This window comes from Ranitomeya variabilis, chromosome 2 (genome assembly GCF_051348905.1).
Source record: "Ranitomeya variabilis isolate aRanVar5 chromosome 2, aRanVar5.hap1, whole genome shotgun sequence".
In the NCBI taxonomy this organism is placed as follows: domain Eukaryota; kingdom Metazoa; phylum Chordata; class Amphibia; order Anura; family Dendrobatidae; genus Ranitomeya; species Ranitomeya variabilis.
The window spans coordinates 227546652-227574635 of record NC_135233.1 but is presented as its reverse complement, the minus strand read 5'-3'; the positions used below and the strand labels follow the sequence as shown (position 1 = coordinate 227574635).

The 27984-nt window shown below is 44.6% G+C and overlaps 1 protein-coding gene across 3 annotated transcripts in view; it reads right to left on the bottom strand.

Annotated features, from left to right (window-relative positions):
- Window positions 1-616: 616 nt before the first annotated feature.
- The window catches only part of CACNA1F (calcium voltage-gated channel subunit alpha1 F), a 155748-nt gene continuing 128380 nt past the window's right edge, over window positions 617-27984 (bottom strand). For 2 of the 3 annotated variants that reach the window (XR_013221168.1, XR_013221167.1), the window contains 12 exons: window positions 12704-12800; window positions 11328-11430; window positions 10632-10733; window positions 10398-10528; window positions 9254-9361; window positions 8931-9172; window positions 5181-5303; window positions 3787-3944; window positions 3386-3492; window positions 3048-3311; window positions 871-2101; window positions 617-839 (listed from right to left, as the gene is read on the bottom strand). Coding sequence is in view for 1 of the 3 variants with exons in the window: in XM_077283865.1 (XP_077139980.1) it covers window positions 1823-2101; window positions 3048-3311; window positions 3386-3492; window positions 3787-3944; window positions 5181-5303; window positions 8931-9172; window positions 9254-9361; window positions 10398-10528; window positions 10632-10733; window positions 11328-11430; window positions 12704-12800 (1714 nt within the window). In the remaining 2 variants the exon portion in view is untranslated. Of the gene's footprint in view, window positions 2102-3047; window positions 3312-3385; window positions 3493-3786; window positions 3945-5180; window positions 5304-8930; window positions 9173-9253; window positions 9362-10397; window positions 10529-10631; window positions 10734-11327; window positions 11431-12703; window positions 12801-27984 lie in introns of all 3 variants that reach the window. The other variant, XM_077283865.1, reaches the window with a different exon arrangement.

Here is a 27984-nt window from a genome sequence, read left to right as displayed (position 1 = left end):
ACACAGGATGTAGGTTAGTTTCCCCATGACAACTCTTCCATCCTTGTATCCTGACGGTGCAGTGTTATCATAGGGACATTATGTGGATTATAATTATCATCCTTGTTATTGTCAAAATATGAAGTCTGGCCATACACATCAGACAGACGTCGGCCGATCACTAGCAGGAGCGAGTTCTCGGTAGTAGGTAGGTCGATGATATAATGTGATTCGTCCCAAAATGCTGATCCTACTGAATTCAAATTGCCTCGATCCTTTAGTTATAGGGGTATAAGTAACCGTCAAAAATGTCTGGGATCACATATTCCAACTGAGAACACATGCACATTCTCCTGAACTGAGCGTGCATGTGTATGGCGGAAGGCGAGGTTGACTGTTAGCTATGTGATGTGTATGGCCAGCTTAAAGGGATTGTTTGGTGAAAACAAGTTATCATCTATGCACAGGATAGGAGATACTTTACTGATTGGTGGAGGTCTGACCACTAGGGGGCTTCCAGAAAAAGCAACACACAGCAATCAGCACCTCCGTAAGGCCGGGATCACACATGCGAGAAATACGTCCGAGTCTCGCATGGTAATACCCGGCATTGCTGCTGTCACTCAGGAGCGGAGCGTGCGGCCACATGTATTGCTATGAGTGACAGCGGCAATGCCGGGTATTACCATGCGAGACTCGGACGTATTTCTCACATGTGTGATCCCGGCCTAAGGCAAAGAATGAGCACTGCCGCCCCATTCTAATGAGGATAAACGTGCCCCATTCTGCCGATCAGTGGGTGTCCTATGGATAGATAGGTTATTTTCACTGGACTACCCTTTTAAGCCTGTCCTAGACACCTTACTACCCTTTTAAGCCTGTCCTAGACACCTTTAGTGGTAGCTTATATATCCAAGAACAAAAGGACCGGGTAGTTAAAATCCAACAGACCGATCCGTATCCCCCAATACTGAGACCCCTATACAGACTGGCAGGTTTACCTGATAGACATCTAATGTGTCTGGGCCACCTTACCTTAAAGGGTGCATTTTTATAGATGGATATTGTTGGATAGTGTTTGTAAAAACAATCACTTTTGCAATTTTATTGCAGTTCTTAACACTTCTTTTCATTACAGCTTGTTTCCTAGGAGACCGACCACCGCTGCTATCTATCTTGTAAGCACTGCGCCTGAAGCTGGCAGGGATTAGGTGGTAACAACGCGCTCCCACTGATCCTGACCAACTTAAAAACATTTCAAAAGAGCTTGTAAGCGCTGTGCATGTTCTGCTGTCTAGCAGCGGTGGTCGGTTTCCAAGGCAATGAGCTGCAAACAAAGAAAAAGCATTAATATCTCAAGAACGGCTAAACATTTTAATAGGCAGTAAATGTCGAAACTGCTTGTATTTCCAAGCACTATATGAAAATACCCATCTATGAAAATGGAGAACAACCTTTTACTATCTATTGTTAGCATGTGAACATTGACAGAGATGGTCCTCAAGGTTACAGAAGAGTTGTCATAGGTGCATTGTTCAGAGGCCAGTACAACGTCTATGTGCAAAACCTATGTATAAATTAATGAGTTTTTGCTAAAAATAAAAAAAAAGAAATGAAACAGAGGAGTATTTGTGGCATATACTCTTGTAAATGGCCGGTAAGGTTAGTCCTGTGGATGATATACAGTATATCCTAACAAGAGGCTATCTGCGGCCTCGGACCATGTTCGCTTATTCTTTGATTATGTAGAAAGCACCACGACGGTCAGGCGTCCATGTTGGGTGTAGCATCTGCTGAAAATATAGTTGCTTTGGCTATTTTCCCTCTCAGAAGGAATAGAGTCTCAGAAGGAGGACACACATGCCATCTCGTCCCTCAGCTCCTCCTCGTCCCTACAGTGCACCGATTCCTCATCGCTGTAGAACAGTCCTTGTCCTATCGTGTCATCTCCATTGGGTTTTCCTCCGCTCCAGCTGTTTTTTCGACTCTGGCTGAGAAGGTCGCTTGCGGCACTCTCCATCTCATCGATGGTCATGTGACAAGCGTCTGCAATCTCACGTTTAGCAAAAGCAACAAACTTGGGGTCTCGCGCGTAAAGGCCCAGACCCTCAGATATCAAAACCTATGGAAGAAAAAAAAAAAAGGGCAAATATGTAAAATCTGTGGGTTAGTATTCTTGGCACAGTCATATATTCTTATTTGCGGTGGTATATCGTGTCATCCCAGCCTTAGGATGCACTCAGGGAACATTGGCGGTATACATCACGAGAACTTACACATGTATACCTTCAATAGATACCTAAGACCTTTGCCGCTGTAGTGGCCCCCGTGTTAAAAAACAGCATAAACTGATGATATACGGTGTCTAAAAAAGGTATACCGCCATGTACGAGCCTAGTGTAGGGCAAAAGGATTCTCTGTTGGACTCAAACAGTTGAATGGGGGGCTATGAGCTCGGAGCTTCTCGGCACATTTACAAACCCATCTACTGTAGGTACATCACATCATATATGTTTTACTGCATCGCATAGAGAAGGCCACCTTGTAATTTTATATAACCAAAAATGGGTTGGGTGGTCCTCGTCTCAAGTGGCGCCTATGTTGATGCTCCATGGGTCCTGCAATCATCCTTGTCCAGCACTCACAACTGGGTGCCTCAGGCCTTTACAAGTCCCTCTCGATGTCACTAGATCTCACACAACGTAAACATTTATTTCGGGGGGGTTTGTGAACACCAAAGGTACACAGGATCCCGGTATTAGTGCCGGACAAAGACGATTAGAGGGACCCTGATCCGATGCCACGGAGTAGAGATGTAGATGCCAGGACATGGTCCTGCAAATCTTTTTGCTCATCTCTAACACTGACTATTTCTGACCTACCCTACCGGAGGGTAAAATGACTTTTTTTTGCCTTTATTGGGTGAACGATGTCTTGTAGATAGGTTATCTATATGTTGGTAGGGTTACTGGTGCATTTAGCAAATGTATGCTGCAAATGCAGTGTGAATGCAGTGTTAGTGACCGCAATAAGTGGTCTTTAAAAGACGTAAACCCATGACTACTCACTGCCTCCACTAGGCTGTCAGCGCTGCCTCTCTTTTCCTTCAGCCTCTGCCCGGGCACACGCAGCTGGGTGTAGGTGCAGTATGGTGCCTTGCCCTCTTCTTCTCTATACCAGTGCGTGCAGGGGATCGTAGGCAGGCTGCTGTCTTCCTCCACCAAAATAAGTGGAGCATAGAGTAGGCGACCACGTTTGGGCGGATTGGCCCAGGAGTGTGGACCACTTGGTGGATAATTGTTTCTTTGCCAGGAATCTGAACTTCCATAAACCTGTAAGAGATGACAATATAATGATGGTGAAATGATCAAGAACGTAAAATGTGAAGGAAGCAAACTCTACTCACCCTGGTTCGGCACGGCGGTGCATTTTGGTGGTACGTTCCTGGGATTGGGATATCATCGCAGCTTCCTTGTCTTTTCAGGCACTGGATGCTGAATGAGGATTTGTTACCTATGATCAAAAAATGCAAAAGTTACATAAGCGATTATTTAAAAACAGCTGGTTCTCTAGCGCCAATGCACCGATGGCCCCTGTTTACTGTCCTAGAGCACTGTAGCCGATCTCACGCCTCAGTAGTCATATACCGTCCAAGCTAGTACCACCAATGAGGCTAGTGAATGGCTGTAAGTGCAGCTCGTGATCGCTCTAGAAGCGCAAACAGAGACTGTGGAGGACCATGGAAGATAACTACCCCCCTTAAGACAAACCGTTGTGATTCTATATATGCAAAAGGAGTTTACAAACCTGGGGTAGGGGGCAAAAGTCGTCGACGAGGGGGTACTCTGCCATCTACAGTGCCATTAGCCCTGGACACTGCAGGAGGTGCTGTCAGTGTGGATGAGAAGTTTATCCTTTCTTCTGGAGACAACGAACGCCTTAAAGAATCCTCCAATTTTTGCCTCCTATATAAGAAAAATATAGGCTCTATTCATTATTGCATTTCCGACTTTTTTTTTTATATATATTTTCTGGTGTTTTTCAGCTGTTTTCCATTTGCTTCTTTTTTTACGTCTATTTTATATATGCGTTCTCCTGGGTTTTTTTTTTTTTTTTTTAATTTGCCACCGTGCACAGGGATTTGGGGGGTTTCCAGATGTTTTCAGCCAATTTAACTTTTTAAAAAGTCACAAATTTTTTTGGGGGTGTAAATGTGCTCCCTTTCCACCTTTTTCACCCACCTTTCCACCTTTTTCACCCACCCCAGAGTAATTTTATTTATGTCTAAAATTTTTGAACATATCTTGCAAAATTGTAGCTGAATTTGAGGCTCTTTCTACTAAACAAGTCACAAAAATAGATAAAAGAAAAAAAAAAGTAACAATTAATTTTTGAGCAAAATTCACAAACCGCATGCAATAATTTAAAGAAAAAAAAAGTTTAACTTTTAGTAACTCTTGTACTTAGTTGTTGAAATGATCTCTCCCAAGACAGGATTGAAGGGGCTGATACTTACTGATACTGGGAATATAAGTACTGACAGTATATAGGAGTATATAGATAAACTGATCTAGATTTATATCTTTCATGCATCCTTCAATGATGAGGTGCAACATTTCCAGGAACCCCAGCAATCAGGTAAAACCTACAGGGATAACCAGGATCACTTTCAATACATTCCGTATACATACGCATCATTGAAATATATAAGGCCTGATTCATTGTTGCATTTGTGTTTTTTATTTCTAGGTTATAGATGTTTTTCATGTACACGTTTGTCTTTTAATTTGCACTTTTTATTATAGTTTTGTTTGTGTGTTTGCCTGTTTTTTTAAGTTTGTCTTTCTTTGCAGGATTTGGGGGATTTCCACATGTTTTGGGCTGATTCATCATCAATTGCTAAATGGTTTCTCAAATGTCCCTTCTTGGAGTGATTTTATGTGCATCTAGGGAGAGATCGGAGAGCTGACAGGTTCCATTAAACTTTAAAATTTAAAATCCGTAGCACTTTTTTATTTTGCTCAAAATTCGTTAACACCGTGCTTTATTTTGAAGAATTTAGTGCAAATAACAATAAACAAACACCAAATATTTTCCCTAAAAAAAACCCGCAAGTGATAAATTGGGCCCGTTGTGTCTATATTTTTACAGCACCCTACTGTATATTGTGATATCGCAGGTACATACTCTACGCGTCTTACCTCTCCATCTCATTGCTCAGGGGATACACGGGTGAGGACATCCTAGACCTCTGCTCATCTTCCGTAGCGGTCTCTTCTTGCTCACGCACAGTGGGTGGTAGGAAGTTTGCGTCTGAGCTTCCTCTAGATAAAACATTCACATACATTTCTGATTTTTTATACATATATATATATATATATACTGTATATATGTGTGTATGTATGTATGTATGTATGTATATATATATATATATGTATATATATGTATATATGTATACACTCACTGGCCACTTTATTAGGTACACCTGTCCAACTTCTTGTTAACACTTAATTTCTAATCAGCCAATCACATGGCGGCAACTCAGTGCATTTAGGCATGTAGACATGGTCAAGACAATCTCCTGCAGTTCAAACCGAGCATCAGTATGGGGAAGAAAGGTGATTTGAGTGCCTTTGAACGTGGCATGGTTGTTGGTGCCAGAAGGGCTGGTCTGAGTATTTCAGAAACTGCTGATCTACTGGGATTTTCACGCACAACCATCTCTAGGGTTTACAGAGAATGGTCCGAAAAAGAAAAAAAATCCAGTGAGCGGCAGTTCTGTGGGCGGAAATGCCTTGTTGATGCCAGAGGTCAGAGGAGAATGGGCAGACTGGTTCGAGCTGATAGAAAGGCAACAGTGACTCAAATCGCCACCCGTTACAACCAAGGTAGGCCTAAGAGCATCTCTGAACGCACAGTGCGTCGAACTTTGAGGCAGATGGGCTACAGCAGCAGAAGACCACACCGGGTACCACTCCTTTCAGCTAAGAACAGGAAACTGAGGCTACAATTTGCACAAGCTCATCGAAATTGGACAGTAGAAGATTGGAAAAACGTTGCTTGGTCTGATGAGTCTCGATTTCTGCTGCGACATTCGGATGGTAGGGTCAGAATTTGGCGTAAACAACATGAAATCTTTGGGATGTGGTGGAACGGGAGATTCGCATCAGGGATGTGCAGCCGACAAATCTGCGGCAACTGTGTGATGCCATCATGTCAATATGGACCAAAATCTCTGAGGAATGCTTCCAGCACCTTGTTGAATCTATGCCACGAAGAACTGAGGCAGTTCTGAAGGCAAAAGGGGTCCAACCCGTTACTAGCATGGTGTACCTAATAAAGTGGCCAGTGAGTGTATATGTATATATATATATATATATATATATATATATATATATATATATATATATATATATACAGTATATATATATGTATGCACACATACACTCACACACACACACATTGTTTTATTCTGGACGACAGATACAACATTGACATACATTTCTGTATACAGATATATATATATTGTGGTGCAGTGACCCACGTTACAGCCAGGGGGCGCTGTGTGTGCTTCAAGATGCGCTTGGAGGCATAAATGTGATGAGACAAAGTCCGGCAGGAGTGTAAATGGCTGGTGTGTGTGTTGCAGAGGAAGACACTCTGCGCTGTCATTCTGAAGTTAGGTTGGTGTGCTGGGACCTGTAGTCCCACAAGTAATTGTGTAATGCTAAAGGGAGCCTGGCGGGGCTAGTTATGAGAGATGGGTGGGTCAGACTAGCCACACTCCCACCCAGGGGAGTGGTTACACCTAGATAATGTGACCAGGGTGTGGGTCACATGGTTCAGAGTGTATGGATCTGTTTGGTCCATGTGCAAGGTCCTGGACGGTTGGTGTTAGAAGCTCCTGTGAGTGGAGTCTTCCTGGAAGCACCTGAGACCGTGGACCTAGTGGACGGTCAGTGTTGGAGTCTCCTGGCAGTGGAGATGTCCTGGAAGCACTGAGAGACCGTTGACCTGGACGGTCATTGTTGGAGTCTCCTGGCAGTGGAGATGTCCTGGAAGCACTGAGAGACCGTCGACCTGGACGGTCTGTGTTGGAGTCTCCTGGCAGTGGAGAAGTCCTGGAAGCACCGAAGAGTGAGTCCTGCAATAGCCTGTGTGTTGGATTGTCCTGAAGTGGGCTGGAGTCCTGGAAGCACTGCTGAGGCTATGGACTGAATGCTCGAGGTGTTGGATTGTCCTGGTATGGACTGGAGTCCTGCAAGCACCTGGTAAGAGTGTGAGTCCTGGAATGGTCAGGGTGTTGGATTGTCCTGGGATGGACTGGAGTCCTGCAAGCACCTGGTAAGATCATGGACTGATGGCCTGTGTGTTGGAAGTGCCTGTGATTGGACTTCCTGGAAGCGCATGGAAAGGCTGCATCTACAGAGCCTGAGACGGTTTTCTGTGTTGGGGAAGCTACAGATCCTACTGTGGGTCTGGACTATACGAGGTGCCCTGGTCACAAGGACGGTGATCCCAGTGGGGCAGTTTCCCTGTGAACCGGCACTGGCAGGAGTCAGTGTGTGGAGCCGAAGCTCCTGAGAGGTAACCTCTGGTATGGGAAAAAAAACTGTAATATATGGCAGAGACGTATCTGCCATTGGAACAGACTGTCAGGGTTTAATATGTTCCGTTGATGCATGTAATGAACTGTGCAGTCACCTGGTGACTGAAGAGAAAAGTCGTGACTATTGAATGCTTTGTAAAGCCACACGTGTTAAAGTAAGAGACTATGTGTAAGATGGTGATGTGTATGCTGGCTTACAGTGCGGTTTATGACGCTTAGTAAACCGGAACGGACTTAATTTGTGTGAGATATCGTGCCTGTATGCGTTATTCCTGTGCAAAGCGAGTGTTCCCCAAGACCCGAAGTAAGGAAAACGCTACAATATATACACACATATATACACATACACACACATATTTATAATATATGTGTATATATATATATATATATATATATATATATATATATATATATATATATATATATATATATATATATATATATATATATATACACATGGTATATACTGTATGGTATTTAAGTGGGAGCCATAGTTTTGCACTTTGTATGTCCTTCACCTGCCTTGAGTTAGATTGTAATGCTCAGAATATGATTTTCATTATATGACTTGTCTCCTGAATTTTTTCACCAGTTTTCTCGTCTATCTCTAATTTTTTTTTTTGTCAAACGAGTTAGGGGGTGAAGACTACCTACTATGATGTCTCCCATACATTGCACACACAGACCTGAGGGCACCTGCTCTCCTATCTCTATCCAGCACTTGTTTAAGAGCAGCAGCATAGAGGACATTATACCACAGTACTGAGCAGTGTAGCTGTAAATCCATCTCTGGGGTGAGATAACCACTTACTAGAAGCAGTATCAGCACCCTTCTTCTGTGCTACTCTACACTGCTCCCCCTCCATAGACTTTAATAGACACCTTCAATCTGACCCGTCAACTTGAGCTATCAATCCATATTTTCCTTGAGCAAGATAAGTCTTCAACTGATTTTCAGAGTGAATGCGGAGTTTAGAAAGCAGGTGAAGAAGTGGATCATTGATGGAGAAGGAAGCTAAATTTCTCCTTCAACGTTTATAGGGATGTATGATAGATATAGAGGGGTATGAATGCATGAAATGTGGTTTCGGGATTTCAGGTGGGGGGAAAGGTTGGATATGGGTCTATATGACTCCGATGCAAAGGTGAACACAACAATTAGCGCAGTGGTTGGTAAATGACGTCCTTATTATATGAGCGGTGCTGATTTTCTACAATGTGGGGTAAACAGCAGCAGGTGGCGATAATTGACACTTGCTGCTATAAATGTCAGGGGACTCGGTTAACTCATTTGTTACCATACGGATAGCAGCTTTGGTCATGTCAGCTACAATTAGCTCACCTGCGTGTGTTAAGATGCCTTTTCTTCGCACTGGTCCCACCGGTTGGTGTTGATGGAGGAGCTAATAGGCTGTCTTTGGAGCCTCCACCAGGTCGATTGACTAAAGATGGTCTTTGGGGGGAGGCAGGAGCATCCTCATCATGTCCTCCAATCGAGTTAGTGAGGGAGAGTACGGACGAAGAAAGTGGACGTTCCTTGACCAACTCTGGTGCACCCTCGCATAAGGCCGTCTCCTCTACCACCTAAAATGAAGACGTGACTACTAGTTTCTTCGGGGGCAGGACACACGGATACATGTCACTTACTTATCACCGATCTCATACCTGGCGTCCCAGGCATTTAAATGCAGAAAGATCATCTTCGTCTTCTAGCTCACAGGATAACGCTCTCCGGATCTCCGATCCCAGATCCTGTAGACTTCTCAGTCCAGCCTTAAAGACAAGAAGGGCACACAATATATATTAGCAATCATATAGACTGGAGCGTGCCATTTTATGTTTGCGGATGAGCCAAATGTTGCACTGGCACTTGCCGTGGTTCAAAGCTTCAAATACAGATGTAGCTCAGTGATTAGTAGTCATTTAATTGTGGCATCCGTGGAGCAGCCATATTCAGTCTTTTAATCTCTTCATGAATTGTGAAAAGTGTAAAAAGTTTTTAGCCGAAATTAGGTGAGTGAAACATTGTGCCCAGGAAAGGTTCAAGCAAATAAACACATGTGTGCTATACCTGGATGTGAGCTGCTCATTCAGAAAACACGCCCCGACGCGCGTTTTGCAATCGCTTCTTCAATAGGGGTCAGTGAGATTTAGGCTAAAAACTTTTTGCACTCCCGAGACTCTCTGCATTATTATGGCATATTCCATTTAGGACTATATTGTAAGATCACTAATGGCACTTTAGCATTCTTCTCCAGCTATGTTGTGCACTGTCACTTTATATATTTTGGATTTTTTATATGTTCTGTACTTCTGGCTATCACCATTTTGTGGTCCACAGGCACTAGCACTTTATCTTACCGTGTTCATATGGATTATGATTATTGTCCATGTACCTAAACAAAAGTGTAACACCAGTATACCTGTTACCACTGGGTTATTAGTGTGATCATCTGCTCAGCTGTCACTCTGTTTTGCTATTCCCCTGTAATTGCACATGATATGTATATATTTGTCTAATATTTTAACTAATTTATATAAATAAAAATTCAAGATTTTATTGGGATTTTGCACTTCCCTTGTTTTTGGTTCTCTATGTTAGAATTCAAGTGTATGCAGCAAATTTGGAGCTCTTTGTACTGAAAAACTGCGCTCTGTCAATTCTAAAACTATTTAAAAAAATGAATCAACCCCTCAAAAAATGTAAGAATCATTTAGATTATACATCTAAAGCGATGAACTAGGATGGCCATCTTGTCCTGCTACTTTCATTATTTTACAATCTGGATATTGCAGGATGGTTATTAACCTGCAATGTGGTTGAATTGCTTGGGAGATTTTCTGTTCCCAGAAGACCCTTTTCCTTCCTTCGGCGAAACTTCCGGAAGTAATCTTGGATTAAGAAAGTGGCATAAAATTTCCCCACTGTTACTTCCTCCTCTGAAAAAAAACAAAACAGAAAAAAGAGGACATTTTTCTTTATAGCACATAGGTCCAGGTGATAGAACCCCGGTATATACGGTATTATATACATAGGCCTGACCTTCCGGGGGAGGGATGACTTCATCCAGTATCTTCTGTTTGGTTCTTTTCCAGATTTTTTTAATGACGGCTCTCAGCTCCTCGTTGGCAGCTTCCAGAGTCCCTAAAAAGACAGAGCTAGATAATTATTATAGGAAGCCTTGCTAAAAATATAATTAGGCCAAACACTGCTCAGAGCTTGATGTTGTGCGGCCCATGTTACACATTATTCAGGACTCGACTTCTGCGTCGTCAGATCTGCCGGAGCAAGAAGGGTCCTGCTGTATCAGTCACTGCATTGCGGCCTAAGATTCACCCCCTCCCTTGTCCTCCATAGCCGATTTTTTACTTAATATTAATAATATATCTATAGCTCATGATTATATATTTATCATCTATCTTATAAATAGGTGATAAATGTGGTTTATTGGACAACCCCTTTAAATGTATTTTTCATGAAAGGGCTTGTCTCTTGAACCTAACCCCTGTCTAGAAGTCTAAGTTAGGTATAAGGACTTCATGAAGGGGCCCGATGCCAGAACGGAGAGGTACTCTGTACTAGCGGCTCAGATTCTGGCAGACATTTCCCCCCTGCAGCGGCCGCAGATCACCCCCACATTATAGGCAACCCCTTTAACAACAATACCTAAATAATATTTAGCTCTTTTCAGGCTAATGTGTAAATCTCTATCATCGGACATATAAAGGCCAGATGTACCTTCAGTTTTTATCTTTAGCGAAGTCCGCACCAGGGCAAAGAGAGTAGCGTTGAATGTCACAGTACCGTCCGAATTTAGAGGCATGTTCATCGCGACCAGTCTCTGTGGAAACAGTACGGAAAAAAAACAGGAAATACACCTGTCAGTAAAATAAAAATGTCAGAAATACCCAAAGCTCCAAAAATCCAGCTTAAACCTATTCCCATGAGTTTAGTAGCAGCAGGTAAGTCAAGCAAAACATGCAAGTGCCCAATGGATGCCATCATAGGATCCAAATTTTGAGATGTTAAGATGATCACAGGGTGTGCTGCCGCTGAGACCTCTAATGATCAGCTGTGCACTGCAGGGGAACCTGGCAGCAAGAGTTCGATTCTCCTGCAGCGCCTCCGCAGGAGAAAGGAAGCATTGCAAAGTTATCATGTGCCGAACCATGCAATGATGGGTCCTCCAAAGAGAGGCGCTTTGTGTTCCTCCTGGTGATGGGCGCTCTATTAGGGCAGGTCGGGTACATACAGGTAAACCTGCAATGTGTATATACAGCAGTAGAATAATTATATCCACATTCAAAATCACTCACTCCAAGAGCGGGGGTCTTCCGATAACAGATAGGGGATATAAGGAGCAAATCATATCGTTACGGCATCTCTATGATCCCATCGGCTGTTTCTGCGGCACCATAGGCGGAATACAGGCTGCTGTAAACCGCTGGTAGCCAATGGCAAAGAAGAGGTTTAGCTAAAATTACTCCAGCTAATTTAATGCAGAGAGCTAATTTTGCAAAAATAGAACATAATGTACATTGCAAAAAAAAAGAAAAAGATGGAAGCAGTTGATTTTTGCAAAGAAAATGACCATATTGCATGCTGCAAAGACACAGACGTCTAGGGGCATACTCTTTTAAAGGTTGTCTGAATCAGAGCTCATAATTCCTCCTAATGTGATGCTGGTGAGACGCATGAAGGATCCCCCCACCGGCAAATATGTGAGTCACAAGCAGATGTGTGCATGCAAATAGTGCATGATTTCATTTTACCGATGGTGCTGCTGGCCGAGCCCCGGGAGGCCGCACCCTGTGGACAAAAGCGGCCGTGAAACAGAATGGAAACCATTTCTAATTCCTTTTATTTTTTCTATGCTAAAATATAGAGCTGTGTAATCCCTGTAGTCTCCTCACTGCTGACCTCTGCTGGTTGAAAACATGTAATGCAACCCAGTGATATTTTTTATTTCTCACCAACTCATCATTCTCATCGCCCCCTTTTTTTCCTTTTGCTTTTAAAAAGTAGAAATTTCTGTCTTCGTCTTCTTTTTTTATGGTTATTATAATACACTGCTAGTAATGTATATATACCCTCTGTTTATTTTAGCTGCCTACCTTACATGCCACACGGTGTGGGCATAGCTTTCCAAATCCCAATGGCGGTTGGATGCGGCGTAACAAGGTCACAACGTCCAAATGTTTAATACGGCCCCTGCAAAATAAAAAGGCAAACATCCATTTATCACTTTGGGGTGCACGCACTTGGTGGCGAGGTGCCTCCTGCCCTGCTTTGGCCTGATTTGGCATTATTATGGCAGCATGTTTTAACACATTATTACCAGCGGGTTCGTATTTAGATAGGTTGGATGGACGAGGCATTTCACTTTTATAGGGTTCGTTCAGACTAATGTATAAAAAAAAAAATCAGTCCTATTCTCATCCAGGAGAGCGGGAGGAGTTTTTCTCATCCGTATACAATCCTTATTAATAATCAGCAGTTATTAATCATACAGTTCAATATGCCACAGAATTGTAATGTATCCATAAAAAACAGATGTCATACAGGATCCGCTTATCTCTCAATGACACTATGGGATCCGCTTATCTCTCAATGAGACTATGGGATCCGCTTATCTCTCAATGAGACTATGGGATCCGCTTATCTCTCAATGAGACTATGGGATCCGCTTATCTCTCAATGAGACTATGGGATCCGCGTATCTCTCAATGAGACTATGGGATCCGCGTATCTCTCAATGAGACTATGGGATCCGCGTATCTCTCAATGAGACTATAGGTACCTTCACACATAACGATTTCGTTAACGATATCGTTGCAATGTCACGCTTTTTTGTGGCGTAGCAACGATCCCGCTAACGATCTCGTTATGTGTGACAGCGACCAACGATCAGGCCCCTGCTGGGAGATCGTTGGTCGTAGGGAATGATCAGGACCTTTTTTTGGTCGCTGATCACCCGCTGTCATCGCTGGATCAAAAGTTAAAAGAAAAAAAAAAAAATACATACTCACATTCCGATGTCTGTCACGTCCCCCGCCGTCAGCTTCCCGCACTGACTGTCAGTGCCGGCCGTAAAGAAGAGCACAGCGGTGACGTTTTTTTTTTTTCTTTTAACTTTTACAATGGTAACCAGGGTAAATATCGGGTTACTAAGCGCGGCCCTGCACTTAGTAACCCGATGTTTACCCTGGTTACCCGGGTGCTGCAGGGTAACCAGGGTGCTGACTGAGTGCCGCCGTAAAGTGAAAGCAGGTCACAGCGGTGACGTCGCCGCTGTGATCTGCTCTCACTTTCCGGCCGGCAGTCAGTCAGAGCGGGAAGCAGACGGCAAGGGACCTGAAGGACACCGGAATGTGAGTATGTACGTTTTTTTTTTTTTTACTTTTACGCTGGTAACCACGGTAAACATTGGGTTACTAAGCGCGGCCCTGCGCTTAGTAACCCGATGTTTACCCTGGTTACAAGCGAACGCATCGCTGGATCGCTGTCACACACAACGATCCAGCGATGACAGCGGGAGATCCAGCGACGAAATAAAGTTTCAAACGATCTGCTACGACGTACGATTCTCAGCAGGGTCCCTGATCGCAGTAGCGTGTCAGACACTGCGATATCGTATGGATATCGCTGGAACGTCACGGATCGTACCGTCGTAGCGACCAAAGTGCCACTGTGTGATAAGGGATCCGCTTATCTCTCAATGAGACTATGGGATCCGCTTATCTCTCAGTGAGTCTATGGGAGCCGCTTATCTCTCAGTAAGTCTATGGGATTTGCTTAACTCTCAATGAGTCTATAGGGTGGAGCTTGTAAACCTGTCTACGGATTTGACCATAAAACAATCATAGGTCAATCATGTGTAAGGAGGTGAAGCACAAGAAGAGTCCGGGGGCGGTTACCTTCTTGGCTCTGTGCCTGGAACCATTGTGCTGTGCTACAGGTTTCCCAGGGGGCAGACTTAGAGACTGTGACAGGAAGGAAGCCGGGCAGAGAGCGGGAAAGGCGCTCGCGCAAGGGACAGAGCAGCGTGAGCAGTGGTCAGAGCAGGGCGCAGCTGCGCACGGAGAGAGAGCGCTCCCGGCCAGAGGACAAATACAGGGAGATTGCCCAGAAAGACTGCAACTTGTGAGTACATGAAAGCGGACTCTGCTGTGACTGGAGAGGGGCGCTTTGAGACCCGTTCAGAGACTGTGACCCCCTAGTACCCACGGTATCAGTACAGAGACTGTGACCCCTGGTACCCACGGTATCAGTGCAGAGCCCTTGATTCCTGGTGAGAGACTTAATAATACATAAACTTGGGGGAGACAGATACAACTTTGCCCCCTAAAAGCGAAGTTGCCCAAGTCCTGGGCCTCCCAGACGAGCTGGTCCCAACTGAGGCGGTACAGCTGACCGCAAGGCCAGAAGATCCGTGGCTGGTGACCGTCAAAGCGGAGACAGCTCCAGACCCCAGATTACTGCAAGAAGGGCGCCAGATACTGGAACGCATGAGGGCGGAGCTCTCAGAACTTACTCCGCAGCAATTACCTCAGGTGGAAGCCGTATTGGGGAAAATTCAGGAGGCGTTCACCAAAGATAAAGATGACTTTGGATGTACCACAGCCATCACTCGGGGATGCGGCACCAATCCGGGAACTGTACCGCCAAATACCCCCACAGATGTACCAGGAGGTGAAGGGAATGCTGTCACACATGCTGAAGAAGGGAGTTACACGCAAGAGTCAGAGCCCGTGGGCTGCCCCTATAGTCTTGGTGAGAAAGAAAGACGGGTCCTTGCGGTTCTGTGTGGACTAACGCCGGCTCAACGCTTGCACAGTGCAGGACTCGTACCCAATGCCCAGGTTAGAGGAGTCCCTGACGGCACTAGGGAATGCCAGATATTTCTCCACGTTAGACTTGGCCAGCGGCTACTGGCAGGTGCCCATGTCTGAGCAAGACCGAGCCAAGACAGCTTTCATCCTTCCGATGGGACTGTATGAGTTCGACCGGATGCCCTTCGGCCTAGCAAACGCCCCAGGAACATTTCAGGGACTCATGGAGAGATGTCTGGGAGACCTGAACTTTGAAGCCACTTTGATTTACTTGGATGATATCATCGTCTTTGCCCCCACCTTTGAGGAGCATCTGCAGAGACTAGAGCAAGTTCTGAGTCGGCTACAGAAGTATGGCTTGAAAGTAAAACCCCAGAAATGTCACCTCTTCCGTACCGAGATTGAATACTTGGGACACGTTGTCTCCGCTGAGGGGGTGAGGCCTTCCCAGGAGAAGATCACTGCGGTACAAGAGTGGCCAACTCCAAAAACTGTGAAAGATGTGCGTGCGTTCCTGGGACTCACAGGATACTTCAGACGCTTCGTAAAAGACTTTACCCGCCTTGCTAATCCACTCCAGGAATTGTTGAGGAGAGTGCCCTCCTGCGCCAAAAACAGGAACATACAGTGGGGGAAGTGTCAGGAGGAGGCATTCTTGGCTTTGAAGAAGGCTTTGACGGAGGCCCCCGTGCTGGCCTACGCTGACTTCACACAACCGTTCATCTTGCACACTGATGGGAGCCTGCAGGGCCTCGGGACCGTACTATCGCTGATGCAGGACGGGAAAGAGCGCGTCATCGCATACGCCAGTCGGTCTTTGTATGACTTGGAAAAGAATCCAGAAAACTACAGTTCCTATAAGCTGGAGTTGTTGGCGCTGGTGTGGGCAATTGTTGTGAACTCTATTTTTGGGCTCCCTCTAGTGGTCACGAGCGGTACTGTGTAGTGTTGTCTTTCTGCAGGTTGCAGCATCAGCTGGTTCGTTATCCTTGGTTGGTTTTCTATTTAGCTCACCTGGATACTCAGTTCCTTGCCTGCTATCAATGTATTCAGTGCTCTTCAGATTCCTTGTGTCTACCTTGCTCCCAGTCTCTCCAAGACAAGCTAAGTTTTTGTTTGATCATTTTTTGATTATCAGTGTTCATTATGTTTTTAGTCCAGCTCGCTAAAATGTGATTTCCTCGCTTGCTGGTTGCTCTAGGGGACTGAGTTTCTCCCCCCACACCGTGAGTTGGTGTGGGGGTTCTTGAAATCTCAGAGTGGATATTTTGTAAGGGTTTTTTACTGACCGCATAGATTCCCTTTTCTATTTTCTGCTATCTAGTATTAGTGGGCCTCATTTGCTGAATCTGCTTTCACCCCTGTGTGTGTGCCTTCCTCTTACCTCACCGTTATTATCTGTTGGGGGCTTCTATATCTTTGGGGATTATTTCTCTGGAGGCAAGAGAGGTCTTTCTTTCTCTCTAGGGGTAGTTAGTTCCTCAGGCTGGCTCGAGACGTCTAGGATTTTTAGGCACGTTCACCGGCTACTTCTAGTGTGTTTGGATAGGTTCAGATTTGCGGTCAGTCCAGTTTGCCACCTCCCTAGAGCTTGTCCTATGTTTGTTACTTAGCTGGAGTAAATTGTGATCCTCAACCACTAAGGATCATAACAGTATAGCAGGCCTAAAAGTGTTTAATGCATCGCTGAAGTGGGATAAAAAGAAGACCTGAGTACATTTTTTTTTTCCTCCCGCTTTTCCTTTGCTGCAGTCTGTTTAGCTTCTTTCATCCCCTTGAACTCTGGGTGGTTTTGAGCTCAGCTGCAGACATGAATGTTCAGACTCTGACTTCTAGTGTGGATCATCTTACTGCACGGGTGCAAAGTATTCAGGATTTTGTTATTCATAGCCCTATGTCAGAACCAAAGATACCCATTCCTGAGTTGTTTTCTGGAGATAGATCTAGGTTTCAAAATTTTAAGAATAATTGTAAGTTATTTCTATCTCTGAGACCTCGTTCCTCTGGTGATTCCGCTCAGCAAGTTAAAATTGTTATCTTCTTGTTACGTGGCGACCCTCAAGATTGGGCTTTCTCTCTGGCGCCAGGAGATCCTGCATTGCTTAATGTAGATGCATTTTTTCTGGCTCTTGGACTGCTTTATGAGGAGCCTAATCTTGAGAATCAGGCAGAAAAAGCGTTGCTGGCTATCTCTCAAGGTCAGGATGAAGCAGAGGTGTATTGTCAAAAATTTCGGAAATGGTCGGTGCTTACTCAATGGAATGAGTGTGCCCTGGCTGCAAATTTCAGAGATCTTTCTGAGGCCGTTAAGAATGTTATGGTGGGGTTTCCCACCCCTACAAGTCTGAGCGATTCTATGGCTTTAGCCATTCAGGTTGATCGGCGTTTGCGGGAGCGCAAATCTGCTCATCCTTTGGCGGTATTTTCTGGACAGAGACCTGAGTCTATGCAATGTGACCGAACTCTGACCAGAATTGAGCGACAAAGTCATAGACGTCAAAATGGGTTGTGCTTTTACTGTGGTGATTCTACTCATGTTATCTCAGCATGCTCTAAACGCTTAAAAAAAATCGTTAAACCTGTCACCATTGGTACTATACAGCCTAAATTTATTTTGTCTGTTACTTTGATTTGTTCTTTGTCGTCCTACCCGGTTATGGCTTTTGTGGATTCGGGTGCTGCCCTGAATCTGATGGATTTGTCGTTTGCCAGGCGCTGTGGTTTTGTCCTGGAGCCTTTGGAAATTCCTATTCCTCTGAGGGGAATTGATGCTACGCCATTGGCTGAGAATAAGCCTCAGTATTGGACGCAAATGACCATGTGCATGACTCCCGTACATCAGGAGGTGATTCGCTTTCTCGTTCTGCATAATTTGCATGATGTTGTCGTTTTGGGTCTGCCTTGGCTGCAAACTCATAATCCAGTTTTAGATTGGAAAGCTATGTCTGTGTCAAGTTGGGGTTGTCAGGGAATTCATGGCGATACTCCGTTGGTGTTTATTGCTTCTTCCACTCCTTCTAAGGTCCCTGAGTTTTTGTCTGACTACCAGGATGTATTTGATGAGCCCAGGTCCAGTGCCCTGCCCCCTCATAGGGATTGTGACTGTGCTATAAATTTAATTCCTGGTAGTAAATTCCCTAAGGGACGACTTTTAAATTTGTCTATACCAGAGCATGCCGCGATGCGGAGTTATATAAAGGAGTCTTTGGAGAAGGGACATATTCGCCCATCCTCTTCCCCTCTTGGTGCAGGTTTTTTTTTTGTGGCCAAGAAGGACGGTTCTTTGAGACCTTGTATAGATTATCGTCTTCTGAATAAAATTACAGTCAAATTTTAGTATCCTTTGCCACTATTGTCTGATTTGTTTGCTCGGATTAAGGGTGCCAGTTGGTTCACCAAGATAGATCTCCGTGGTGCGTATAACCTTGTGCGCATTAAGCAGGGAGATGAATGGAAAACAGCATTTAATACGCCCGAAGGCCATTTTGAGTACTTAGTGATGCCTTTTGGACTCTCTAATGCTCCTTCTGTGTTTCAGTCCTTCATGCATGACATCTTCCGAGAATATCTGGATAAATTTATGATTGTTTATTTGGATGACATTTTGGTCTTTTCTGATGATTGGGAGTCCCATGTGAAGCAGGTCAGGATGGTGTTTCAGGTCCTGCGTGCTAATGCTTTATTTGTGAAGGGCTCAAAATGCCTCTTCGGAGTACAGAAGGTCTCCTTTTTGAGTTTTATTTTTTCTCCTTCTACTGTGGAGATGGACCCAGTCAAGGTCCAGGCTATTCATGACTGGACTCAGCCCACGTCTGTTAAGAGTCTTCAGAAGTTCTTGGGTTTTGCTAATTTTTACCGTCGTTTCATCGCTAATTTTTCTAGCGTGGTTAAACCTTTGAAGGATTTGACCAAGAAGGGTTCTGATGTTACTAATTGGTCTCCTGCGGCCGTGGAGGCCTTTCGGGAGCTGAAGCACCGGTTTTCTTCAGCTCCAGTCTTATGTCAGCCTGATGTCTCTCTTCCCTTCCAGGTCGAGGTTGATGCTTCTGAGATTGGAGCAGGGGCTGTCTTGTCGCAGAGAAGCTCTGATGGCTCTGTGATGAAGCCATGTGCTGTCTTTTCAAGAAAGTCTTCGCCTGCCGGGCGGAATTATGATGTTGGTAATCGGGAGTTGTTGGGTATGAAGTGGGCATTTGAGGAGTGGCGACATTGGCTCGAAGGAGCTAAACATCGTGTGGTGGTCTTGACTGATCACAAAAATCTGATTTACCTTGAATCTGCCAAGCGCCTGAATCCTAGACAGGCTCGTTGGTCGTTGTTTTTCTCCCGTTTCAACTTCGTGGTCTCATACCTGCCTGGTCCGAAGAACGTGAAAGCTGATGCACTTTCTAGGAGTTTTGCCTGACTCTCCGGGAGTTTCTGAGCCGGCTGGTATTCTCAAAGAGGGAGTGATTTTGTCTGCCATTTCCCCAGATTTGCGACGAGTGCTGCAGAAATTTCAGGCGGATAGACCTGACCGTTGTCCACCAGAGAGACTGTTTGTCCCGGATGGATGGACCAGCAGAGTTATTTCCGAGGTTCATTCTTCGGTGTTTGCGGGTCATCCTGGGATTTTTGGTACCAGAGATTTGGTGGCTAGGTCCTTCTGGTGGCCTTCCTTGTCGCGGGATGTGTGTTCCTTTGTGCAGTCTTGTGGAATTTGTGCTCGGGCTAAGCCTTGCTGTTCTCGTGCCAGCGGTTTGCTGTTGCCTTTGCCTGTTCCGAAAAGGCCTTGGACGCACATTTCCATGGATTTTATTTCGGATCTTCCAGTGTCTCAGAAAATGTCTGTCATCTGGGTGGTGTGTGATTGTTTTTCCAAGATGGTCCATTTGGTGCCCTTGCCTAAGATGCCTTCTTCCTCCGATTTGGTTCCTCTATTTTTTCAGAATGTGGTTCGCTTGCACGGCATTCCTGAAAATATTGTGTCTGATAGAGGATCCCAGTTTGTGTCCAGGTTTTGGCGGACTTTTTGTGCTAAGATGGGCATTGATTTGTCTTTTTCGTCGGCCTTCCATCCTCAGACTAATGGCCAAACCGAGCGAACTAATCAGACGTTGGAAACTTATTTGAGATGTTTTGTTTCTGCTGATCAGGATGATTGGGTGACTTTTTTGCCTTTGGCCGAGTTTGCCCTTAATAATCGGGCTAGTTCTGCTACTTTGGTTTCACCTTTTTTCTGCAATTCTGGTTTCCATCCTCGTTTTTCCTCGGGTCAGGTTGAGTCTTCTGACTGTCCTGGGGTGGATTCTGTGGTGGATAGGTTGCAGCAGATTTGGAACCATGTGGTGGACAATTTTAGGTTGTCACAGGAGAAGGCTCAGTGCTTTGCCAACCGCCGCCGCGGTGTGGGTCCCCGACTTCGTGTTGGGGATTTGGTGTGGCTGTCTTCTCGGTATGTTCCTATGAAGGTCTCCTCTCCTAAATTCAAGCCTCGCTTCATCGGTCCTTATAAGATCTTGGAAATCCTTAACCCGGTGTCTTTTCGTTTGGATCTCCCAGCATCGTTTGCCATTCATAATGTGTTCCATAGGTCTTTGTTGCGGAGGTATGTGGTACCTGTGGTTCCTTCTGTTGAGCCTCCTGCTCCGGTGCTGGTCGAGGGCGAATTGGAGTACGTGGTGGAGAAGATTTTGGATTCTCGTATCTCTAGACGGAGGCTTCAGTATTTGGTTAAGTGGAAGGGCTATGGTCAGGAGGATAATTCCTGGGTTGTCGCCTCTGATGTTCATGCGGCCGATTTGGTTCGTGCCTTCCACGCGGCTCATCCTGATCGCCCTGGGGGTCTTGATGAGGGTTCGGTGACCCCTCCTCAAGGGGGGGGTACTGTTGTGAACTCTATTTTTGGGCTCCCTCTAGTGGTCACGAGCGGTACTGTGTAGTGTTGTCTTTCTGCAGGTTGCAGCATCAGCTGGTTCGTTATCCTTGGTTGGTTTTCTATTTAGCTCACCTGGATACTCAGTTCCTTGCCTGCTATCAATGTATTCAGTGCTCTTCAGATTCCTTGTGTCTACCTTGCTCCCAGTCTCTCCAAGACAAGCTAAGTTTTTGTTCGATCATTTTTTGATTATCAGTGTTCATTATGTTTTTAGTCCAGCTCGCTAAAATGTGATTTCCTCGCTTGCTGGTTGCTCTAGGGGACTGAGTTTCTCCCCCCACACCGTGAGTTGGTGTGGGGGTTCTTGAAATCTCAGAGTGGATATTTTGTAAGGGTTTTTTACTGACCGCATAGATTCCCTTTTCTATTTTCTGCTATCTAGTATTAGTGGGCCTCGTTTGCTGAATCTGCTTTCACCCCTGTGTATGTGCCTTCCTCTTACCTCACCGTTATTATCTGTTGGGGGCTTCTATATCTTTGGGGATTATTTCTCTGGAGGCAAGAGAGGTCTTTCTTTCTCTCTAGGGGTAGTTAGTTCCTCAGGCTGGCTCGAGACGTCTAGGATTTTTAGGCACGTTCACCGGCTACTTCTAGTGTGTTTGGATAGGTTCAATAGGTTCAGATTTGCGGTCAGTCCAGTTTGCCACCTCCCTAGAGCTTGTCCTATGTTTGTTACTTAGCTGGAGTAATTTGTGATCCTCAACCACTAAGGATCATAACAGGCAATGACTGAGAAGTTCGCGGAATATCTGGCTGGCTCAGAAGTTCATGTACGCACCGATAACAATCCGTTGGCCCATCTTGAGAATGCCCTAGAACAACGTTGGGTAGCCCGAATGGCCAAGTTCCGATACAGAATTTCGTATAAAAGAGGAGCTGAGAATGTTCATGCGGATGCCCTCTCCCGAGTAAACTATCGCAAACGAGCACCCAGCCAGGATGAAGAACTGGAAGATGTGGAGGTTCCAGGTTTTGGAGAGACTGCCAGGACGGTGGCAGCGACGTGAGAAATTGAACAGGAAGAGGCCTGTGTGAATTTGCTGGAGCAGCCCCGCAATGAGTGGGTCCGCGTGCAGCAGGGGGATCCGGAGCTAGCTCAGTTGAGAAGGTGGGTCGTGTCTGAACAAATGCCCAATCGGAACGAGAGGAGGTCCATGTCACCTGAAGTACTGAGGATGCTACGCCAGTGGGAGAGGCTCCAGTTGTGGGATGGTATCCCGTACCGGAAGGTATTCCTGCAAACAGAACTCAGTCTTGTATGGCAAACGGTGATTCCCTCGTCCTTGATAGATCAGGTGGCTAAGGAAGCACATGAGAAAGGAGCACACTTTGGGTCAGAAAAAACTTTCCAGTGGTTACAGCGCCTATTTTATCAACCTCACTTAAGGAACATTGTGGAGAAAGTATGTCAGCAATGCAGAAGTTGTGAGCTGGTCAAACCACCAGAACAATGAGCCCCCACAGAGACGGTGAGGTCTTCTGGCCCCATGGACCTACTGGCAATAGATTACTTGACAATTGGACCAGCACACCAAGGCTATGAGCATTGTTTAGTGATGATAGACCACTTTACTAAATTTGCCGTGGTGACACCCACGCGGGACCAGACTGCTGAGTTTGCTGCTCATGCAATTTGCAAACACTTCATACAGGTTAAACACAACCACAGATACACCAACCACTATCCACCAATAATTACAAGATCAACAATAAAGGAGAATAGAAATATATATATATATATATATATATATATATATATATATATATATATATATATATATATATATATCATATACCAGTGACCGGCGATCTGTGGAGAAGGGTGTGGAGAACCACTGGCATACCAGGTAAGAACAACCACAGCCAATAAATAGAAGTAGCCAGAAAAGTCACCAGACAGAGATTAGATATAAAAAAAAGCCTTTATTATATCTGATTGGCAAAAGATAATATAACATTTAAAATTTGTGCGCACGACAGGACAATATAATGAATTAAAATGAAATAAATGAATAAGGGAGATAGTAAAAGGCTGGCCCGATTATATATTCAAAATATAAGGTTAATACATCCCCTAAAAAAATAAGTGAACAAAAATTTATAATAAAACAAATATCCCACTTATATACGGCAAAAGACTCAGTAATATATGCCGTCCTAAATAAAAATATGTGCAAAAACTGCAATATATAAAGTGCAAATTTAGCAACTGCTGATATAAGGTGAAAAAAAGTGAAAGGACACAATTTATACTAATATCAATCAGCTTATACAGTATATATAAAATATGTGCAACTCCAATATCAATGTGCAAAAATAGCTGTAAACGTGTGGGTCCTTATCACATCCACATGTAAGGTGCTATTGAAAAATGTACAACAAGGATTTATGATGTGCAAATAACGCTGAAATAAAAAAAAAAATATATCAATATGTGACTCAAACGTACTGAGAGCACCACAACCCCAGGTGCCTAGATTATATAGTACCAGATGCAGAGAGCCACTTCACAAAAATTAGAACAGAAATGCCACAAAAAAAACAAAAGTGCACCGTGTAAAAGATAGGGGAATGTACGCAATTTTACCTGAATAAGGGTCAGCCTAGTCCCGTAATAGCGCACCCCGACGCGCGTTTCGGATCTTAATCCTTTGTTAATCCCTGACGGAGGATTAAGATCCGAAACGCACGTCGGGGTGCGTTATTACGGGACTAGGCTGACCCTTATTCAGGTAAAATTGCGTACATTCCCCTATCTTTTACACGGTGCACTTTTGTTTTTTTGTGGCATTTCTGTTCTAATTTTTATGAAGTGGCTCTCTGCATCTGGTACTATATAATCTAGGCACCTTGGGTTGTGGTGCTCTTAGTACGTTTGAGTCACATATTGATATTTATTTATTTATTTTTTTTATTTCAGTGTTATTTGCACATCATAAATCCTTGTTGTACATTTTTCAATAGCACCTTACATGTGGATGTGATAGGACCCACACGTTTACAGCTATTTTTGCACATTGATATTGGAGTTGCACATATTTTATACACTCACCGGCCACTTTATTAGGTACACCATGCTAGTGACGGGTTGGACCCCCTTTTGCCTTCAGAACTGCCTCAATTCTTCGTGGCATAGATTCAACAAGGTGCTGGAAGCATTCCTCAGAGATTTTGGTCCATATTGACATGATGGCATCACACAGTTGCCGCAGATTTGTCGGCTGCACATCCCAAAGATGCTCCATACAAGGCAGGATGGATCCATGCTTTCATGTTGTTTACGCCAAATTCTGACCCTACCATCCGAATGTCGCAGCAGAAATCGAGACTCATCAGACCAAGCAACGTTTTTCCAATCTTCTACTGTCCAATTTCGATGAGCTTGTACAAATTGTAGCCTCAGTTTCCTGTTCTTAGCTGAAAGGAGTGGTACCCGGTGTGGTCTTCTGCTGCTGTAGCCCATCTGCCTCAAAGTTCGACGCACTGTGCGTTCAGAGATGCTCTTAGGCCTACCTTGGTTGTAACGGGTGGCGATTTGAGTCACTGTTGCCTTTCTATCAGCTCGAACCAGTCTGCCCATTCTCCTCTGACCTCTGGCATCAACAAGGCATTTCCGCCCACAGAACTGCCGCTCACTGGATTTTTTTTCTTTTTCGGACCATTCTCTGTAAACCCTAGAGATGGTTGTGCGTGAAAATCCCAGTAGATCAGCAGTTTCTGAAATACTCAGACCAGCCCTTCTGGCACCAACAACCATGCCACGTTCAAAGGCACTCAAATCACCTTTCTTCCCCATACTGATGCTCGGTTTGAACTGCAGGAGATTGTCTTGACCATGTCTACATGCCTAAATGCACTGAGTTGCCGCCATGTGATTGGCTGAATAGAAATTAAGTGTTAACAAGAAGTTGGACAGGTGTACCTAATAAAGTGGCCGGTGAGTGTATATATAAGCTGATTGATATTAGTATAAATTGTGTCCTTTCACTTTTTTTCACCTTATATCAGCAGTTGCTAAATTTGCACTTTATATATTGCAGTTTTTGCACATATTTTTATTTAGGACGGCATATATTACTGAGTCTTTTGCCGTATATAAGTGGGATATTTGTTTATATTATAAATTTTTGTTCACTTATTTTTTTAGGGGATGTATTAACCTTATATTTTGAATATATAATCGGGCCAGCCTTTTACTATCTCCCTTATTCATTTATTTCATTTTAATTCATTATATTGTCCTGTCGTGCGCACAAATTTTAAATGTTATATTATCTTTTGCCAATCAGATATAATAAAGGCTTTTTTTTATATCTAATCTCTGTCTGGTGACTTTTCTGGCTACTTCTATATATTGGCTGTGGTTGTTCTTACCACTTCATACAGGTGTACGGGAGTCCCAAGCGCATCCATTCTGATTAAGGGGCCTGCTTCCTCGGAAGAGTGATGGAGGAGCTGCACCAGCTGTGCAAAATCGATAAGTCCCGGACCACCCCTTATCATCCACAGGGGAATGGGGCTTGTGAAAGATTTATCCGCACTCTGATTCAAATGCTGAGGACCAGAAGGCGAAGTGGACTGAGTCCGTCCCTGAATTGGTGTGGGCTTATAACAATCGGAAACACAGCACCACCGGATTCACCCCCTACTCTTTGTTCTTTGGCCAACCCGGGAAGGGGCTGGCAGAGCTGGAGCTGGAACCCGAGGAGGACTACCCACGGGTAGGGGTGTACTCAGGGCCGGTTTTAGGCAAAGTGGGGCCCTAGGCAAAAGTTTAAAATGGGGCCCCAAATGCTAACATATTGCTCCAACAGAAACATTTTGGTTGTAGCTACATGCGCTGATTTCAGGCCACTAAACGAGTGTGATCAACAATATTGAAGTAATTCGCCACTTGTTTCCAGCCTCTTTACACTGGCTGGGGACAGAATGATCACTAGTAAATCAATCTGTCCCCATACAGTATCATCTTAGCAGAATATCTGCAGTTTTAACTGGGCGATGTGCTGATGAGAACAATGATTTTTGTTCCAGCATATACTGTACATACATACACCGTACATACACACAGATACACATACCGTACATACACAGACATACACCTTACATGCATACACACATACAGTTATATACACAGATAGTATACACATACCGTACATACATATACCATACATACATACAGATACACATACATACACCGTACGTACACACAGATACACATGCAAATACAGTATATGCAAACACATACATATACCATACATACACACAGATACACATACATATACCATCATACATACACATACCGTACATACACACATGCATACACCGTACATTCACACAAATGCCGTACACACATATACCGTACATACACAGATACACACACATATACCGTACATAGACAGATACAGTTATATACATATAGTACACACATACCGTACATACATATAAAATACTCCCAAATGCACATACCGTACATACATACATATACCGTACATGCATACACACACATATACCGAACATACAGATACACATACACGTACCGTACATACACACATACAGTATATACACATACCGTACACACATATACATACACATATACTGTATGTACATGCACATAAACATACATATATACCATATATCCATACAAATTTATTGCACATACACAGATACACACACATACTGTACATGCATACACACACAGCCATACAACTATACCATACATACACACATATACTGTACATACACAGATATACACACACAGATAGAAACATACACATAGATACACACAGATGCACACATACATATACAAGCATATACATACATACATACTAATCTTGTATAGGTGATCAGATGAGCCCTGCAGGTCAGTTCAGCTGGAGAAGGCTGCAGACCCCACTGTGGGGGATGGGGCACAGAGCAGACAGCACCTGATGATAAATTCCCAGTAAGGGAGGAAAAGACTCAAATTCAAAAAGTTCCATGACTAAAATTATAAAGAGATAAGTTATAAAGAGCACTATAACTGCACATTACTTTTCAGGTCACTTCACAGCATACATTTTGCTGCCGTGCTGTCCCCTGCAGTGAGCTCCTCCCCCATCTCTTCTCTGTGAGGAGACGCTGCAGCCTGCTCTGAACAGAACAGTGGAGGGAGCAGAAGACCCCCTGTAAGTCCTGCTCTTCCTCCACTGCTGTCCCTATGTGCTGTGCTGCCCTGGGGCCCCTGACTGTAGGCGAGTACTCACAATTGGGACGCTCCATGCAGGGGGACAGACGGCAGCCAGTGAGCGCTCTCCTCAGTCTGGTCACTGTGAGGTAAGGAAAGCGTTCATTGGCCAGCGTCTCTCCCTGCATGACACGCCCCCCTTTTTGATCTCCTGCACTTCGCGCCCCGCTCCCTCCCCGACACTCGGTGTTCCATGATTACAGGAGGGAGTGAGAGGGGCCCGACCCTGCATGATACCGGGCCTGCCTGCAGGGGCCCCCCTCCACCTCTGGGCCCTGGAGAAGTGCCATCAACAGTATGTCTGCCCCTGGCTGGGGGCCCCTAGGGCAGCGGGGGCCCCAGGCAGCTGCCTAGTCTGCCTGCCCCTAACGCCGGCCCTGGGTGTACTCCTGGGTTCAAGAACATCGTCGTCCGCTGCGG